General features: G+C 44.5%; 1 protein-coding gene across 1 annotated transcript in view; it reads right to left on the bottom strand.

Moving 5' to 3' along the window:
* PLA2G4A (phospholipase A2 group IVA) overlaps positions 1-17,086 on the bottom strand; it is a 61,743-nt gene extending 44,657 nt beyond the window's left edge. The window contains exons 1-2 of the mRNA XM_027704510.1: positions 16,950-17,086; positions 10,282-10,363 (exon numbers count right to left, since the gene is read on the bottom strand). Of these exons, the coding sequence (XP_027560311.1) occupies positions 10,282-10,363; positions 16,950-16,982 (115 nt within the window). The 5' untranslated portion in view covers positions 16,983-17,086. The remainder of the gene's footprint in view (positions 1-10,281; positions 10,364-16,949) is intronic.
* Between the last annotated feature and the right edge of the window lie 1,879 nt (positions 17,087-18,965).

Genomic DNA, 18,965 nt, shown 5'->3' with positions numbered 1-18,965 from the left:
CCTTTTCCATGGATGTTTTTATTCCTGCTTGTGCATTTGCCAATTGATTTGCCAGGTAATGTTAAAAAAAAAATTATCTGAAAATGCAAGTAAAAACAGTTTGATTACTGCTGTTATCACAGAATCCTGGAATGGTTTGGGTTGGAAGGGACCATAAAGCCCATCCAGTGCCACCCCCTGCCATGGGCAGGGACACCTTCCACTAGCCCAGGTTGCTCCAAGCCTCGTCCAACCTGGCCTTGGACACTTCCAGGGATCCAGGGGCAGCCACAGCTTCTCTGGGCAACCTGTGCCAGGGCCTCCCCACACTCACAGGGAAGGATTTCTTCCCAATATCCCATCTATCCCTGCCCTCTGGCAGTGGGAAGCCATTCCTCCTTGTCCTGTCACTTCAGGTCTTGTCCTAAGACCCTCTCCAGCTCTGTTGGAGCCCATTTAGATACTGGAACACTGCTACTCATATTTTGATTTTAAAAGGAAGAATCTTTATGGTTAATGGGTCAAAAGCTGATGTTTTGCAAGTTTAATCAAGACAAGAGAATTATCTATACCTGAGATATATCTATATCTGGACTTGATGATCTTAAAGGTCTTTTCCAACCTTGACAATTCCATGTAGAGACAACTCTACCAGGGAACTGCTCTTTTTTTCCAGCTCCAATATTTGAAATAGAACCACAGACTTAAAAGCAACAATATGTAAGGATTTGTCCTTGTTCCTCAGGACACTTCTGAGGAAAATGAGGTTTTTGTACACTCAGCCTTGCTCCAGGCTAATCCTTACACAAGTGCTCTCCTGTGATTCCTCTGCCACAGCATCCCAACGTTAGAGCACAGGGAACCCTTGGAAGGATTTCCAATGGCCACATGCATCCCCACAAGATGGGATAATTCCATATCCCTCTTTTCCTGGCACTTTTTGGCTGTTTACAATAAGTGCAACTGAATGTCACGATGCTCCTGGAGAGGTTCAGAGGGAACAGCACAGGGAAGGCTGGAACACAGGGACCAGAGGGATTCCTCAGGCACAAACCAATCTGAATTGACAATTCAATACCTAAAACCCCACCTGCACACTTAAAAATAAACCTAAGAGTTCCAGCACTGCTGCCAACGAGGGTCCTGCAATTAGCAGCTGATAGCTGTATATACCCTAAAGCTAATTAACAAAACATCCATAATCATGTCAACTTACAGCATCCTCCAGGGGCTGAACACAGGTTTCCAACAATAAAAGCAGAGTCAGGATCTGCACTGCTATTTTTAAACAGCTTAGGAAATGTCTGAGAGATAGAAAGTAAGGACTCCATGACTTTGCCTCGTTTGATTTATCTCCTGGTTAAGTAATTGCTATAGGATTTTCCCTTTAAATTACATTATGAATCACCACGTGAAACCCACAATGGACAGTAATTAGGGTCAAACACTCTCACATTAAAAAATTAGTAATGCTTTAACAATCTGTCTATTAAAGAAACCTGTAAAATCTTCTACACTGACTGGAAAGCATTTGATCTTATGCTATTAATTTGATGAGATGACTGTCAGCAGGCCCTTATATTAATATAATTAATATTTCAGATATATAATTCATGTTTTAGTCATTTCAATTATTTCAACAGCATAACAGACATAAAGAAACTATAGAAAGCCTGTTCAAATATAAAATACCAAGGATGAAGCCAATACCATCACACATTAAAATTTACCTTATTTGTCCATCAAAAGTCAAAAGAAAAGTAAAGTTCTTCAAGTATCCCAAAGTCTGTTTTGCTGTAAAAAATCCCACACCATAAGGATTTGGCTCTTTTTCCACATGAGCACGTCATAGACACCCGTGATCACAATGGATATGAAATAAAACTATAAGAACTTTAATTTCACTTAATATATGCATCACCATTACAGAAACTTCATCTGGATTTTTTGGTCCCATGATCTCCAGATATCATTTTTAAGCAATTATGGAAATATTCCAGCAAGTCCATGGCAGAACTTCCTTAAAGAAATGTGTGAGTTTGGTTGATTGGAGCATTTTCCTTTCAGGTTAACCATTATTATAATTAATACATGGCAATATATTTTATATTAATATGGATTATTACATATATACCAGTTACCGTATATATTATACAAATACCAATACAATATATCAATTATGTGTAATATTGGTGTGTATATATATATAAAAATGGTAATAACCAGTAATTTATCCACCATTAAGTGCAATCCCATTCATAAAACCTCACTAGGTCCCAAATGACCATCTTTATCTATTTTCCAGCTTTTTTTTGGCTTCCTGCATGACAGTACAGCTTTTTTAGCACAAAATCACACTGCAGCTGAGCAGCCTGACTGAGGCCAAGCTAATATTGGGAATTGCTGGATGACTTCTCCCTCTTCCAAGGGGGAGGAAGCTGAATAACAACTGAATTGCTATTCAAATAGTGAATTTTACAAGGCTCACTGGACAAGATGCTTCACAGTGGCTTGAAAATACAAGTTGGTCTCTCTGCCACAGTCAGGTGAAAATGTAATGAATTGTAAAACCATGGGGTTTCCCAGTTTCATGTGACTTTCCAGTTTTAAAAAAGGGAATTCCTAAAAATGGTACTTACCAATAATTGTCAAGTACCAATGATTAACATTTCCCAAAAACCACATTAACAAATCAGTGAGTTATTAGATTTGGCTTAGCCTTGCTCTGTTCCACCCCAGTGAGAGACTAACAAAGGTCTGAAAAAGGTGTCTCCAGTGTTCAGGAGAACACGGGCACCAGGGGAACACGGGCACCAGGGGAACACGGGCACCAGGGGAACACGGGCACCAGGAACCGATTAATTAATTCAGTATCAGATGGGAAAGAAGGAATGGAAAAAGGCAGAGCCACAGGATCCCACACAGGGACCAGGAGCAGGCCCCCCATTCTCACGGAGCAGACACCTGAGAGGCTCCAGAGGAGGGGGTGGATTATTTGCTGCCTGTGTTTCAGGTATTACAGCTTTAGGCTTTGGGGATTTTGCAAAGGGGATGATGCAGGGTGAGATTTCACGAGCGGAAGGTGACTCCAAGCGAAGCAGCTATGCCATGAGAAATCCTGGCATTAGGTAATACGTTCATTAAAAATCAGCAGTGCCTCTATTGCAGTGCTTTTCAGGCCCAGCATTGCTGCAGTGAAGGGGAGAACTGAACTCCCAGCACAGGCACTGCATCACCACCCAGTGTGCTGCTGTGGGACATCACTGGTTTCACTGATCCAGCCTTGAAAGGGGAAAAAACCCCTTAAACAGGTCAGCTGAATGCTGCATAGGGTCACATCAGATTTGTACAAGTGCCAAGAGCAATATAATATTCCTTTCTCTACATTATTTCTAAGTCCCTTTTGCAGACAGGTAGTGAAAAGTGACTGAAACACCAATCTTGCAACAGCCCAGAGAAAAATAACATTTTTCTCTGTAGTGTACCAGAAACTAAGGGGTTTGGGTTTTTTTAATTAATTTAAATGCCTAGTTCTCAATGAAACATCTCACTCTACCACCAAGACACATGGGAGAGAAGGTGGCCTGGCTCAGCTCCAACTGTGGGTCCACAGCAATGCCAGACATGGACAGGGATAATTTGGTCTACAGTAAGTTTAGGCATATCATCACATTCCTGCTAAATTGCTTCAAAGCCACAAAATGACTTTTAGTCCAGATTTATGTTAGCTGATGGAGTATAGATTATTCCTAGTCTGGCATAAAGTCTGCTAATACAAATTTACACTGGCAACGTTCTCTGAATCCACAGAACAAGTTTACACTGGATCTGTGTTTGGTATCAGGAGGTTTTAGAGGTTTTGGGTCTCCACCAGCAGCCCTAGAGCTTGACTTACTATATTGCTGAAGTGCAGCCTCAGGCCTTTGATAGAGAAGAGGTTCTTCCCTTGACTTTTTAATTCAGACAATTATAAGGAACATTTTTCAAACCTGGAGCTGCCCTAACTGCAGCAGAACCAGAGCTAAGTACAGGCTCAGGCTGCTGCATAAACATCACATCTTTGTAAAACCATCATCACTGCCACTGCAAGAAGCCCCAGGAAACTCCAAACTGAAGTGACATCTGGGAGTTGTTCCACCTGCTGTCCAACCTGAGCCTCCTCCTGTCCCTTGTTCCCTGGGAGCAGAGCCCGACCCCCCCCGGCTCCCCCCTCCTGTCAGGGAGTTGCAGAGCCAGAAGGTCCCCCCTGAGCCTCCTTTTCTCCAGGCTGAGCCCCCCCAGCTCCCTCAGCTGCTCCTGCTGCTCCAGCCCCTTCCCAGCTCCCTTCCCTTCCCTGCACACGCTCCAGCCCCTCCATGTCCTTCTTTCGTGAGGGGCCCAACACCCAATTCAGATGCTTCAGGTCACACCTTGAAAACCCCATTTTCAAAACAAATTAAAAGTCTATTTTATACAGCAGACAGCAACCTGCAGAACTCCTTACCAAAGGAGCTGTGGGTGAAAAGACTTACATGGATTCAAAGAAAACAAGTGAAGTTTCTGCAAGAGAACCTCAGTGAGAGCTAATTACACCAGGAGCACATCCAGTTCAGGGAGTCCCTCACTGAAGGCAGTGGTGGAGAGGTGCCAGAGGAAAGTATCACATGTTTACCTCATTCACAGCTTTCCTTTATAACTCACTATGACTGATGTTCTTCCCAATTGTCCCTTAGGATCAGTCATCAGACCAACCCTAACACAACTTCAAAGCACTCCTGGGAAGGGGGATGAGAGGGACAAGAACAGAAAGCAGGAAAAAGTCAACTTATTACAGAGGATAAATGGCACAAAATAAGGGAGACTCCTCTGAAATGGAGAGAGCAAAAGGCTCAAACTGGAGAAACAGTGCTGTGCACAGCTCCTGGAGAAGAGCCCCACCACAGAGCTCTGCCTGGAGACAGGACAGCACGTGAAACAGGAGCACTTCCCAGCCACCAGCAAGCTCCTTTCTCCTGGGGCTGCAGCTGGTCCCAGCCTGGCAAGGGCCTGGAGCAGAGGGACAAGGAGGTTCTTTAACCAGAGTACCAGGAAGATGGATCCCAGGCCTGAGCCAGCACGACTGCTCGATGTTCTCAGTGCAACAGCCATGGCAGAGCCTTCCCCTGGGATGACAGCAAGTGTCCACTAACCTTTGACAGAAACAGCCCCTGCCTCAGTAGCTACGTGGCAAGTACTCACAGACACAGTTTGGTTCTCATCAAAAAGATATTTTTGCAACTGAAAAGAGCAGCAATTCCTGGATCAGCTTCACTGTGGAACACACGAACCTTTTTCCAACATTGCTGTCCCCTTGCAGCACTGGCTAAGCCTAATCAGGGAAAGAATACTGGGAAGGAAACAAATCTGGCATTTAGTTGTCTTGGTGATCTCCCTGAGATCTGCAGTAGGCACCTCTTGAGCAGTTGTCAGTAGCATTGCTCATTTTTTAAGACCCACATCTTCCATGGATACATATTTCAGTACCAGCCCTGGCTCCTGATCCAGAGGCACCTGCTGTGGTCAGTGGTGGAGCTCAGAGCACTCCAGGACATGGCAAACAGCAGGGCCAGCACAGGGGCTGGCAGGAGGCTCAAACCTTATGGCTCCTGGCCATGAAACCTGCATGTGTGGCTTGTAGGATGTGGAGGATTGGCCAACGCTGACCTACTTTTCCCAGGCTGTTGGAATGGAAAAGGGAAGGAGTTTGACTTGTTTTCCTCTTGCAACTCCCTTGCAAAAATCAGAACCTGCTCCAGGGCCTTGCAGGAAGAGCCTTAGCTGATGACACTTCAACAGGTATCACAGCTAAGCCGGGGGCAGGAGCAGCCAGCTGTGATCCCGAGAACAGCTGGATTAGTCCTGGACGAGCTGCTGTAACACCAACTCTAATGCAAGCAGGCAAACCTCCAATTCCTCCCGTTGTTAGGCCAAGTTTAAAACCCTGCACACATCTACCTAGGCTGCTCTAGAGTGCTGTGACTTGGGCTTTATCTAGGCCAGGTTCAACCTCAGGAGCTCTGGCTGATAGTGACCAGTCACACCGGTGGCTGACACCACACTAGTTCAGCCTAACTGCAATGGAAATGCATCTTTTATTCCAACAGGGAAGACAGCAACTGGGATGGAAGCTAAGTACCAGTGTCACAAACTATCAAACTTTAAACTTTCTTGAGAAAAGATTTTTTTCCCCTTGAAATGGCCCAGAATTACGAACGGTCATTATCAAAGCATCAAAAGCAGTTGAAGTAAGTAAAAGCTGCAAATCCAAAACAGGATTAAGCAAGATTAGCAATCATTAAGAACAGTCATAAAACTGGTTCCCTCTGTAGGTGCTTCCATCTGTTTTGAAAGCCATTACACTGAAATGGATCTTTAAAGATATGACAAATTTTCCAGTGCTTCCTTTGACCAAATTTTCCACCAAGCTCCCTGAAAATCCAGAAGGGGAGAGATGCTATGGAAAGAAGAACCAGTTTGCAAGCATTTCTCTTCTACAATATTGCAGTTTGGGATTCTGGTTGTTTTTCTGCAAGTTCTTGTACTGTCATGGAAGAAAGGAAAGGTTCTACAGCTTGGGTGGCACCTGAGTAGACTCAAAACTAAGCATTTACTATACAGGAACACACTAGACCAGAGGAGAGATCTTTTCCAAGAGCTCCAGTCAGAGAAGCGATTTTACAAGGTCTGGAATCAGCAGAAATCTAAGCATTTAAGATAACTAAATCCTCACCAATGCCATGCAGATGCTGTGATATTTCATCTTGTAATAGGTTTGTGTGGCAGGTTTTGGGCAGCAGGGGAATAGAATCCCAGAATGGTTTGGGTGGGAAGGGACCTCAAAGCTCACCCAGTGCCACCCCCTGCCATGGGCAGGGACACCTTCCACTAGCCCAGGTTGCTCCAAGCCCCGTCCAACCTGGCCTTGGACACTTCCTTGGACACTCTGTTACAGCTAATTGGCAATAAATGGCAGGAATTTCCTCAAATTGACTGTGTTTAGCCCATGTCAGTAGGAGGTGAATGATTTCCTCTCCTCATCTCGACCTAAGAGAGCCTTTCATCATATTTTCTCCCCTGTATTGTTGATGGCAGGGGAGTGATAGAGAGACCAGCCAAGGTCAACCCACCAACATCTGCTGCAGTTACTCAGCTCATAAATCTTCCAGCCTGTAAAAGATGTGGCCAGAAGAGCTGAGCACAGTGAACAGAGCAGTCACTAAACCAGAATTTACATCTGTGTAAAGCTTCATCACCTGGATGTTGATGGGATGATATCTTGGACTGATATAATCACCTTGACAGAGACACCAAAAACTGAAACAAGTTAAATCAGTAAAGAAAATACTTCTATATTAAGGCAACAGTAAATGGGCAGATACCTTTAATAAGAAAGAATTTGAATGAACTCCTGGAAAGAAGGTCTGCTCTCACACTTCTTTTGCCCCCTCCCAACCATGCTGGGTCATTTCTTACAGTAAATCTCATTTATCATCCCCAAACATGCATTCACAGAATGACAACCTGGTCAAAGTACACTGACTTCCTTCACATATGAAAAGCATCTGGATGGAAGATTTCTATTATGCAATTATTGCCATTTTGGTTTATTTTGATGTGCTCTATCAGTGAGTAGCAACAGCAGCTACTGTAGCTCAGCTACTCAGATCCTGGGATGACCAAGATTTAGATTTGGTTGCTTGTCTTTGTCAGATCACCTCCCAAAAATGTTAACTCACAGACACAATGGGAAATCACAGCCAAACAGAGAGGGCTGGAGGCTATCCCAGCTCCAGCTTCCTCTGCTGTTCCACCAGCCAGAGCAGCCAAGGCACTAAAAATAAGTCTTGAATCAGCAGAGCTGCCTGTGTGACCTGGTCACTCCTGGAAACACATTGCCTGTGGAAGCTACACTGTAAGTGGGCACCTGTGACCCGGGTTTAAGGATAACACAACCATTTACACTCCTCATTAACAAAGAGCTCAATAAATCTTGAAAAACACGCTTAAAATATTGCCTGGCCTTAAGGAGACAGAACTCAGGGCCTCCATGCCCACCCACACCACACCTTCCAGCTAAAACTCCTTGAGCAGAGGCAGAGTTCAGAGCCTTAAGATGAAAATATCACACAAAGCACTTCAGCATATTTAATAAACTTAGATTGACCCAGATTTTTCAGAGCAAGTCTTGGAAAAACTGACACAGCAAAAAGAACAGCAAAACATTACACAAAATCTCTCATGTGCCCCCATCACCACCACAATGTAAAATTAACTCTCTTGACCCCAGAACAATAACAGCAGAAAAAAATCAGGGGCAATCCACCAGAAGAGCCAACAGCTTCGTAGTGTCCATAATGGGACAGTGTCCATGAAGGGCATTCAGGTACCCACCCCAACCACGTCACGGTCACCCTTCCTGGCAGTGATTCCTGTCCTTGAGACAAGAAAAGTTCAGAAATTCCTTCCACAAGTTCCAGTTTTGGCAAATCAAATTAAAAAAATAAACACACACACACACATATATATATATGTATGTTGGCACAATCAACTGTAAAGACCCTTCACCACTCACAGCTTCAAGCATCTCTCCTCAGTAATTAACATGATCACTGATTTGATCAAAGAGCTCCCAGGCTCCAACACACCAAGCTTTGTAAAAACCCGGGAAATAAAAACATTGTTCACTTTCCCAAAATAAAAACAGACACAACGATCTGTTTCTCTCACTTTGGGGGATTTGCCAGGACTCCAAGAACCAGCCCCAGAACTTGGAAGCTCCCTCAGAGATACCCCAGGCTACAGAGCTCTGGTAGCTGCCTCAGACAGGAAACAAAGCAGGTTTTGGTAGCCCTTAGTTCTGACAGGTTTTATCAAAATAAAATCTTCTCCCTGAGCAGTTTTTTGGTTTTGATGATTTGCAAAGATAAGAGGGTGGGGTTTCTTGGGAAAAAAAAAAAAAGAAAAAGAAATTACATTAATGGATTGCACTTGGAATTTATTCTATAGGAATACAGTGGACAAAAATGCCATGGTATTCTGGCTTTCTTCACCCTCTCCTCACTCCCTTTAATATCATATCATGGGGCCCTCTCTTCAATCTCCTTTTTTCTCTTCCCATGTTCCCCACACTGCCTCACAAAAGAGAACTCTGAGTCTGAGAACCTGTGTTGTCCATCTTCTCACACACACAAACCTGTGGGCTCCTTCTTCCACTCTTCCAGCACTTCTCCTGAGGTTTTTTTGTATAAAGATTATATAAATATGTATATACACACCCCACTGCATCTTCTCTGGGTGTTCTATCCTTTACCCCACAGGAGATGCTAAACAGATTCCCAATTCCCTCTTTTTCCCTTCACCAGGGCTCCCCTCTCTCCCCTCATACTTGGGGCTCTTGAACATTCCCCTTCCAAGTGTCCTTCCCCCAGTTTTACTATCAACAGTAGACTTTAAGTCTGAAAACCCACTGTTAACCCACTGAAGCAAAGCTGAGTGTCAGAGCAGGAACTGGAAAGCATTTGCATGTCCAAGGAGCCTGATGGGAGAGCAGGAGCAGGGCACCACACTCACCCTCCCAACCCCAGCCTTGGGCTATGCCAGGCTCTGCACGGAGTGCCAGGGAAATGGAGAGATGACCTGGCAGCAGAGCAGTTAGACCTGAGGAAGCGGGAATATTCTTTCTGCAGATTCAGCCAATATTCTCTCCCTCTTCCCCCCTTTAGAGCAGAGAAGAGTTTTCAGGGGTTGTTCTTCCTGGTGGTTTCCTGTTCAGCTACACAGTCCAGCAGCCTCACAGAAAGAGGAAGAAGTGCTGGTGTCATGTATCTCCCCACCACAAGATCTGCTGACCCATTTTGGGTTGGTTTTTGAAATGGCTTTTATTTTTTTCTCCTTACTGCACTGACTCAGCAGAGCTCTGGGCTCCTCTCCTTTGACGTGTTCCCACCAGCAAACCACAGCCCTCTAAGGCAGCGGCAACTGCCAGTCCCACAGGACTCACACACCGAGCCAAAAAGCTAATTGTAGGTGTTGCTTGTTGTAAGCAAATCGTTTACAACTCACTCAGCTCTTCTGGATCAATGGAAAGAAGGAGCAGCAAATCTGCTCCGAGTGAGAGTGAGCAATGACACAGAGACACTGCCCTGGCTTTAACAAGACAGACAGAAAACCACCCCCAGCCTAGGAACAATCATTTAATGCACAAGCTGGATGTGTCATCACCTCCCCCTGCCTACGGCAACAGTCTCATGGAAGAAAGAGCAAAACAGAAAGAGAAATACTCACGCATGTCACCAATGGCTCCCTTGGTGACATTTGTGGCTTTCCTTACTGTCACAGTGAATATGTGTGAGTACTGGTGCTCCACCTGGAAGTCAGAGAGTTAGAGGTGATTAAGCTCCAGAAGAACAACAACAACAACCACCAAAAAAATCTATGAAAATAGGGTTTCATTTGGTCCAAAAACAGAGAGAGGGAAATCACCCAGGCAAAACGTAAGGGAAACTCATACTGGATAGAGCATCTTAAAGCTGAACTGCACCCTGCAGCTTTACTGGGAGGTCAGACCTTGCACTGGGGCTGCTGGATTTTCCTGCAGCCACACCTACTAATCTCAATGAATAACACTCCTCCTCTCCCCACAACCTGCTCCAAGGCATTTAGTCAGTCAGGGACAACTGGGTACGGTAAGGAAAAAATAAAAAAAGGGGTTATTTTACAGCTTGTCGTTGTAATTACCTTCCCCTGGTACAAAGAACAGGAGGAATTATTTCCAAGTATGCATTCTGGAGCAGATAAAAGCATACTGCACGCGCCAGGGACAGAGTGAGTGATGCTTGGAGTGTACCTTTCAGCACACATCAATATTCAGTGTGAAAGCATCCTTAAGACAATGTAAGGAAGGTGAAAACCCAGCTGTTAAAACATTCCCCAGCACGTTTCATGCGGTTTCTGGGGGTTCCTGTTTCCTGCAAAGCCCAAGCACACAGCAGGAGCAGGTCTCTCCTGAACAAACTAGGGAAGTAGCAAAAGATGTGAAGAAACAGAAGTAAAAAATTTAATAAAAAGAGGTCACCAACTCACATCTACTGTTGCTTTATCTACATAGCCATAAATTTGACCAACTCTGAGACTGACCAGTGCATACTGCAGGGCAGACAACACTGGCTTTACAGGGACAAAGCACAGAGACTGTGGGTATATCTGATGTGCTGGAGGCAGGATCAGGTCTCCCACAAGTGCCTCTCAGCCCTTACACCTACACTGCTGTGTTAAAAGCCTATCTTAGGACACTTGAGCTGTCTGGCTGCCCACAGTGCCCAGACACTGACTCACACCCTGCTACAACATACCTCAGGTTTGCATTTCCAACACTGAAACAGAGATATTTTCTATCTTTTCCTAACCTCCTATTAACTTTGTGATATAGCTGGCACATCAGTCATTGGGACCAAAACAACTAGACAAGTATCAAGTGTCTTACAATGTATTCCAACCAGAAGGAAAAGGGGGAAAGACCAGAATCAGGAAATTCACTGGAATTTATTTAAAACCACAGACAATACCCTTGGTATGGGACATGCTTTTCAGGCTGTGCCTGGTGCTTTCTTGCTATGTTTTCATCTGGACACTTCCTTTTTTCAAAACTGGTTGTTCCAGCCAAGCCTCATTATTTCTCATCTACAACTCACCCACAGAGTCTAGAACCAAACTGGACCACTCTAATACAAATAAAAAAAAATACTATCTTAGAGGTATCTTACGTATCATTTCCTCAAAAAAACAAAAAAAGCCAAAACCAACTAAAGACAGCAAAAGTGGCTTGTGAGTGTCTAAGTAATAGTTGTGTCAGGATACATATACCAACCCAAACCCCTCCACAACCCTGAGGTGTGTGAAAGCACAGCCACATCCCCACGGCAAAGCATCCAGGAGACACTGCCCACAGGGATACCATGGGATGAGTTCACTGCAGCCACTGCCTGCCCCAGACACTGCATGTTGCAGCTGCCTTTGGCTGTGATCACCCCCGTGTTGTGACAGCCAGAGGCTCCATCCATGAGTGTCTGTGTGGCCAGCAGCACACTGCAGCTCCGGGATTCCTCCCCTGGCAGCTGTAGGAGTTGTCTGGATCAAAGAACAAGGCAGCAGGCAGGGGAAACTGTGGCAATGCCAGCTACTACCTTACAAGTGGTGCACTGAAACCCTCATTGGTTCAGTGGTTCACCAACCACAGGAAAAGCGGAATTCAGACTCTGCCTGATCCTCCCAGCGGGACTGTTTGCTCACCTCCAAAGCACCAAACCCAACAGAAAGGGTTTAGGTGTGGGAACCCACAGCTGGTAAGAACCAATACCTACTGAACAGCCTGCCCTGTGCTGGCATGGAGACATACCCAGGATTCCATGACATCCATCACCTTCTGCACTGCAGCTTCCAAGAGTGCAGGGATGAACGGGAAGGAGAATGTGACTTCTCCGCGAATAAATTTCTGCCTCTGCCACAAGGCATAAAAAAAGCCCAGAGTTTTCCATCACAGCAGGGTAAATGGGGATTTTAGTGACTATCTGCGAAGAGCTGGTTCTACATGAACACAGTTATGTGAAGTTCTGTCATTCACCCTGCTCCGAGAATTTTTACAAGCTGTGAACCTCCCAAAACCAACAGCTCTCGCTGTCCCCTATTTTCAGTTTGCTGCTTAAAAACACCCAAAGCTGCTTTATCAGTGTGTGCCACCTTCACACACGTCAGGTTGATGAAGGCTTGGTTTCACAACACAGCACTGGCCTCGGTTTGTTCACAGACTGATGTATTTTTCCTTTGTCACATACAACCTTGTAATTAAGAGAAACAGCCCAAAGTACAAACACACCACCCTTCTCCTTTTTCTCAGCTCTTAAGAAAGAGCTTGTCCTCACTGGAGAACACAAATCAGAGATCACCAAGCATTTAGCAACGAGGAGGATGGAGTTATAATTAAGTGACAGGGATGGGACATGGGTGTGCTGCATTCAGCTCTCAGCTGATACATGAAATTCATGTGCAATTCTGGTGCCTCGGAGTCCTCGGTGGAAAATGAGAAGACCACACGATGCTTCCTGACAAAAAGCACTCTGTAAAGTCATTTTCTTGCATCTCCCAGTCCTACTCATGACATTTGTATGCCTAGATAAAATGCCTACCACCAAGCCACCACTTACTAGTGCATTCTCATTCCAGCAGGACAGAGATCATCACTATTTCTATTACAAGTCAACAATCGTTTTGCTAAACAGTTATACTATCATAAAAACTGCTTTTTATTGACTTAAACAGCAACCCCCACCATTCCAGCTGTTATACTGCCAGGAAAGTTAAGTCTGGTTTAAGATCTGGGATCCTTTGAAAGGAATGCAAGTATACAGAGGCCTGGCAAAACCGGAAAACATTCTATCCTTTCCCCATGCCTCACACTGAGGATTATAATTATAAAGAGTTATTAATATTTGGCCATAATGACACACTTGGAAGAAATTTGTAACTACTAAAATAAATGATCTCCCTGTTTGTAAAAAGAAAAATATACAGAGAAACACAGGAAGCTCCAAAGTCCAGATCTCTTCTTACACCAAAATAAACGTTTTTCACGCAACTTTAAGTACAATGGGAAATTAAGGCAATTTTCCACTTCGGATCCAGTTTCTAAGGGGATTAAAAGGACTAAATGTCCACATTTCAGAAGCATTTTTTGGTTAGTTTTTGGAGTGAGTTCTGAAGGCATCAGATGCCCCCTGGAAACACCACAAGAAATGTGTTGACTCCGAATACCTCTACAAATCCAGCCCTTGCTGCTTTAGATGACTAAGCTGCATTTTCTCAAGTGACTTATGTTCACCTTAAATCTTGATAAAAATCTGTACATTGCCAACTCCTCAAGTACTTCTGAAAAACAGAGGATGGTAAATAAATCACTTAAACGTTGCAACATTGAGTGGAGCAACATCTGCATTCCTTCAAAAATTGACGACAGGTTACAAATTTCAAAAACTCACAATTAATTCTAGTGGAAGGTGTCCCTGCCCATGGCAAGGGGTGGAATGAGATGGGCTTTAAGGTCCCTTCCAACCCAAACCATTCTGGGATTCGATGAATTTAAAAAAATCAAACCTACCATCCAGTGGCCTCGCTTTACAGGTGCATTTCACCTCACTTCCTCGTTGTCCATAAATGTAGAGAAGAAAGGAGAGAAACGTTTTCAACCTGCCCTCTCTGAGCATGGGGTTTCTAAATTACGGGACTCCTGTGGGCAGTATTCACTCTACTGGTTCAATACTGGTTTTCACCCAGCTGGGCACTGGAACAGGCTGCCCAGTGCAGTGGGCACAGCACCACGGCTGCCAGAGCTCAAAGAGTGCTTGGATGATCCTCTCAAGCACATGGTGTGGTGACTCCTGGGGATGGGCACGAGCAGGGCCAGGAGTTGGACCTGATGATCCCTGTGGGTCCCTTCCAACTCAGCATGCTCTGGGATTCTGGGGTTCCAAGTATCCTGTCCAGTCACGATTCAACATCTCCTGTTCTCACACACCTTTCCATCTCTCCTAACTCCTCCCCTGCCTCCTTTCTTCCTCCCTCACCTTTGCTTGCTTTACTTCCAGTAAAATTTCCCTAATTATCTGCTTTCCTCCCCTTAACATATTTTGCATCTTTTACATATTTGTGAGCACACAAACACCATCACCTTCCCACTCTGGGGCTGGGAAACAACCTCACACCAAAGTCTCCCGGAACGCAGGCGGGTTTTACCTACAGACTTTCCAGACTTGCCAAGAAGGAGGAATTTACATGTATCCAATATCATATTTGTGTATTCCAGAATGCTGAGTCACAGAACACAACTCCATCCTTGCACACCAACCCCAATCAGGAAGCTCTGGCACAGGCAGATTGCATAAGCATTTAATAGTTTTACTTCCTCAATGTTAAGGTCATTTGAGCTCACAATTGGGCTGGACAAATGACAATATTTGCCCGTTTACTTAAGTAATAGATTTTCAGAATCCATGCTCTTCTTTCACAGGGTATTTCAATTCAGACAAACATTTGTGCTCACACACACAATTTTACCTTGAAGCCATTTTTCCCATTGTTATAATAGTTATGCCCCATATCATTGTAACCAAAGATGCATTACACAGCTTAAGTCTCTAAATCTAAAGCTTTTTTGGCACAGTCTGCACCTCCAGTAGCTTTTTATTCCTCAGAGTCTTTCACAAAATGTGAAAAAAAGACAAATAAAAAGATCAGAAAAAACACATAAGTCAGCAGAAGGACTTTTAGGGAGAATATTTTTGAGTCTTTTAATGCCAAATGTTCTTAAAATCCAAGATTTTTGCATGGATACGAGCCTGCTGCCTTCCAAATTCCAGTAAAAACTTCCATGGAATTTCAATTTTCAAATTAAGAAACCTCAGAAGATTTCCATTCACTTTTCAAGCAATTAAAAGATCAGCTTTTGCACTGACAGTGTTTATTACAATATATACTGGTATCAAAAGATCTTTTATGGGAATGATTCAATGAACTATAACCGAGTGCCTCAGAGACCCCTCCCATAAAGGTACAGATCATTCCAAGCATTCCATCCAGGAGAGGGCACTGATGCCAAAAGGAGCAAGTCAGTGAATTGTTGCAACACAGTTAAACACAGACATCAACCTGCAGTTGGTCCTTCCAGCTGAGTTCACAGGCCTGTGGAGGAGAGCAAACCCCAGTCTGGCATGTGCTGGCTGCAAACTGGAGCAGAGGATGTGAGTGCGTGGGGTACAAACCACAGCACTGATAAGAGATCACTTCAAGGAAGCACAGGGTGTATTTTTAGCCACGTTTTAGAAGCACAGCACTCTGACAAGTGTGGTTATCTCTGGGTACACGTCACTGTTCCTGCTGGGGGATCCCGGGGCTCTTACGAGAAGCCCGTGATAGGAACACGCCCGGTGTGCTCCAGATTTCAGTCTGAGCAGGAATTGCCATTGCAGTGTTTACTTCGGAAAGTCACTTCCAGGAGAGAGCTACATGTGAATATCCCAGTGTTCAGCGAGCCACTGCCTCACCCCACAAAGGGCAGTTCTGCTCCCATTTCCCTTCTCCTTCTCTTGTCCCTACTTCTCCACTACACAGGTTGTGCTCACGTGGCTCCACCCTCCCCCTGGGCCAGCTCTGACAGCACAAAATGGATTTTCTGATCATTCCATTAAATCCTCGAATGGTTTGGGTTGGAAGGGACCTTAAAGATCAACCAGTCCACCCCCTGCCATGGGCAGGGACACCTTCCACTAGCCCAGGTTGCTCCAAGCCCCATCCGACGTGGACACTTCCAGGGATCCAGGGGCAGCCACGGCTTCTCTGGGCAACCTGTGCCAGGGCCTCCCCACCCTCACAGCCAAGAATCCCTTACTAATAACTTTTTTAGGTCTATTTTTGTATTGAACAGTTTTTTCTGCCAATTCATCAAGGTCTATTGTCTCCCTAAAGACATGGGTTTGATAGCTGGGACAAGGGATGCAGCAGGAACACTGGGATAAAGCAGGAAGGGGGGAGTAGGAGCTTTCAGCAGCAGTTGCTGTTGAGTAGCACAGACCATTTCACTCAGACCTTGAGTTTGCAGGATGTATTCTGAAGATTATCTTTGAACCAACATCACTGATATACACTAGTTTAAGATTTAAATACCCAAAATTGTCAATTCACCCCTCTATCCATACTAACGAAAAGGGAAAGAGTTAGTCAGTTAATAGAACTGTACCCAAAAGAATTGTACTGTAAGGGATAAAGTTACACACACCATTTCTTTAAGGAATTAGTAACAACTGCAATGTTACATGCTTATTTAGAGTAACCTCTAGTAGAACACATTATACAAGACAGGATATATTATAGAAGACAGTATACGCAGAAGATTCAGAGCTACTTACCACAATGTGCTGGTAAGGATCTATGACAGACATTTTTGCTTAATTTTTATTCAAGGCAACTGTCAAATATCTATTTCAATTCCACAGAGGAGAGGCTTTCTCGTTTTTCAGAGCAGAGTTCAGTATGAAAGATCCTTTCCCTACTAAATAAAGAAAAAAATACAATTAAAATTCTTATGTTCCTTTTAAACTGTATTTTGTAACTGCACAAATCAGTTCCTCTGCTCTAGGAAGGTTCCCAGCACTCACTTGTTTACCAAGCAATTAATTTCAATAAACTATGGAGATACAGATATTTACTTGCCTGAGCTGTAGAAATTTCTCGTGCTTATTTCCTCCACCTCAGGGTAAGAGTGGGAATCAAATATCTTGAATTCCAGTCATCCCAGTATTCTACAGACAAACAAAAGAAGAGAGGCATCACATTCATCCCTTACATCCATTCTAATGTATATGCTTCCATGCATTACAATCCTAGTTAAAACCAGGACTGAGAACTCTAAAGGAGCAGCAACAGTGCCCTCTGGAAACCCAGAAAGGCAATTCCAACCGGAGCTGTGTGTCACCTCCAGGCCACCCCAGCTCTCTGGAGATGCTCAAGAGGCTGTGACAGGCAAACTGCAAATCAGCTGGAAGGATTTAAACAGACTCTTCATAGGCCACTGCTTTCTGAACACTTGGTGAATATCAGGGGCCACCAGAGACCTTCAACTTCAGAACTGTTTCCAACCATCAAAGGGGGGGTCACTCCTTTCTGCATCTCTAAAAATCCATGGGGACTGCTGCACAGAATCAGTTCTCAGATCCAGCTGGACCATGATCAGACCTGAACCATCACAAAAACTTCACAGTGAAAAGAAGCAAAGCACCATGTGGGGCTTGGTCTCAAGGAAATGATTCCTAATCCTCAATTCTGAAGCGGCAGGATAAGCCCTAAAGAATGATGATTTATATCACTCCCAAACTCCTGGCTCTCAAGCAATTATGTGCAGGCATTACAATAACAATCTAGTTTTGTTATGATCACTGGAACATTACAATATTCCTTCACTAATCACTGAATCATTAAGGTTGGGAAAGCCCTCCAAGATAATCGAGTCCAACCATTAATCCAGCACAGTCAGGTCCACCACTAACCCACCACTTCCCTGGACAGCCTGGGCCAGTGCCTGACCACCCTTTCCTGGCAGCCTTAACAATAGCTTGAGGCTAGAAATCACCCTGGGCTTATTTATTTGTTTTTATCTAAGGAAGTCTGAATAAGAATTCAGCACTGGAGTAAACGTGCCCAGCCATATCAGTTTTGGAGGAACTGCTGGAATTCAAAGGCGATCCAGAAAAGGGAACAGCAAGAGCTATCCAAACACTGCCATGAACAGGAATTTTTTAAGTCATAAACCAGAAAATACACATTTCCCCTAAGTGCACAGCCAACTACCAACAAGCACCACATTCAATTTGAGAGGATACACAAAACCAAGCTGAGGATATTGCTCTGTCCATGGAACTAAGAAAACAGGTTAAGCCTGGTTCGAGTTGTTTGTCTTGCATCCTAAAGGCAGAGTTCCAGTTCCCCAGATGATCACTGAACTGGCTTAGACATGAGATCATCCTCTCTTTTCCTATTACCCCCCGCCTCATTTATTTCAACATCTGCAGGAAACACATCTGGGATGCTGCAAACAACAGCCTCTTTGACTACAGGGCCGTGATGAATCCCCAGGTGCCATCTGCCCTCCATGTTGGATGAGACAAGGATGGTGCAGACAGACAAAAATGTGATCACGTCATCACCAACTGCCTCCCAAACACACCCGCGCTCACTGCGAGGGAAGGACACACGGACAGAGCTCTCAACAGGGACAAAAGGGCCAGGGAGCCTTGATGTGACAGACAAAGCCCAATATCCTGGTTTTCCATACGGCACATCCCACCCCAACTCCTGCTGGTGTTACTCCAAATGGGAGCTCTTGCTTTGCTGTCTTGTCAGTCTTTCAGGATGCACTAAGCAGAGGC

Source organism: Neopelma chrysocephalum, unplaced genomic scaffold, assembly GCF_003984885.1.
Source record: "Neopelma chrysocephalum unplaced genomic scaffold, ASM398488v2 Primary Assembly neopelma1_281, whole genome shotgun sequence".
NCBI classification, from domain to species: Eukaryota; Metazoa; Chordata; class Aves; order Passeriformes; family Pipridae; genus Neopelma; species Neopelma chrysocephalum.
The sequence above is the reverse complement of the archived record's forward strand: the minus strand, read 5'-3'. Positions and strand labels throughout refer to the sequence as shown.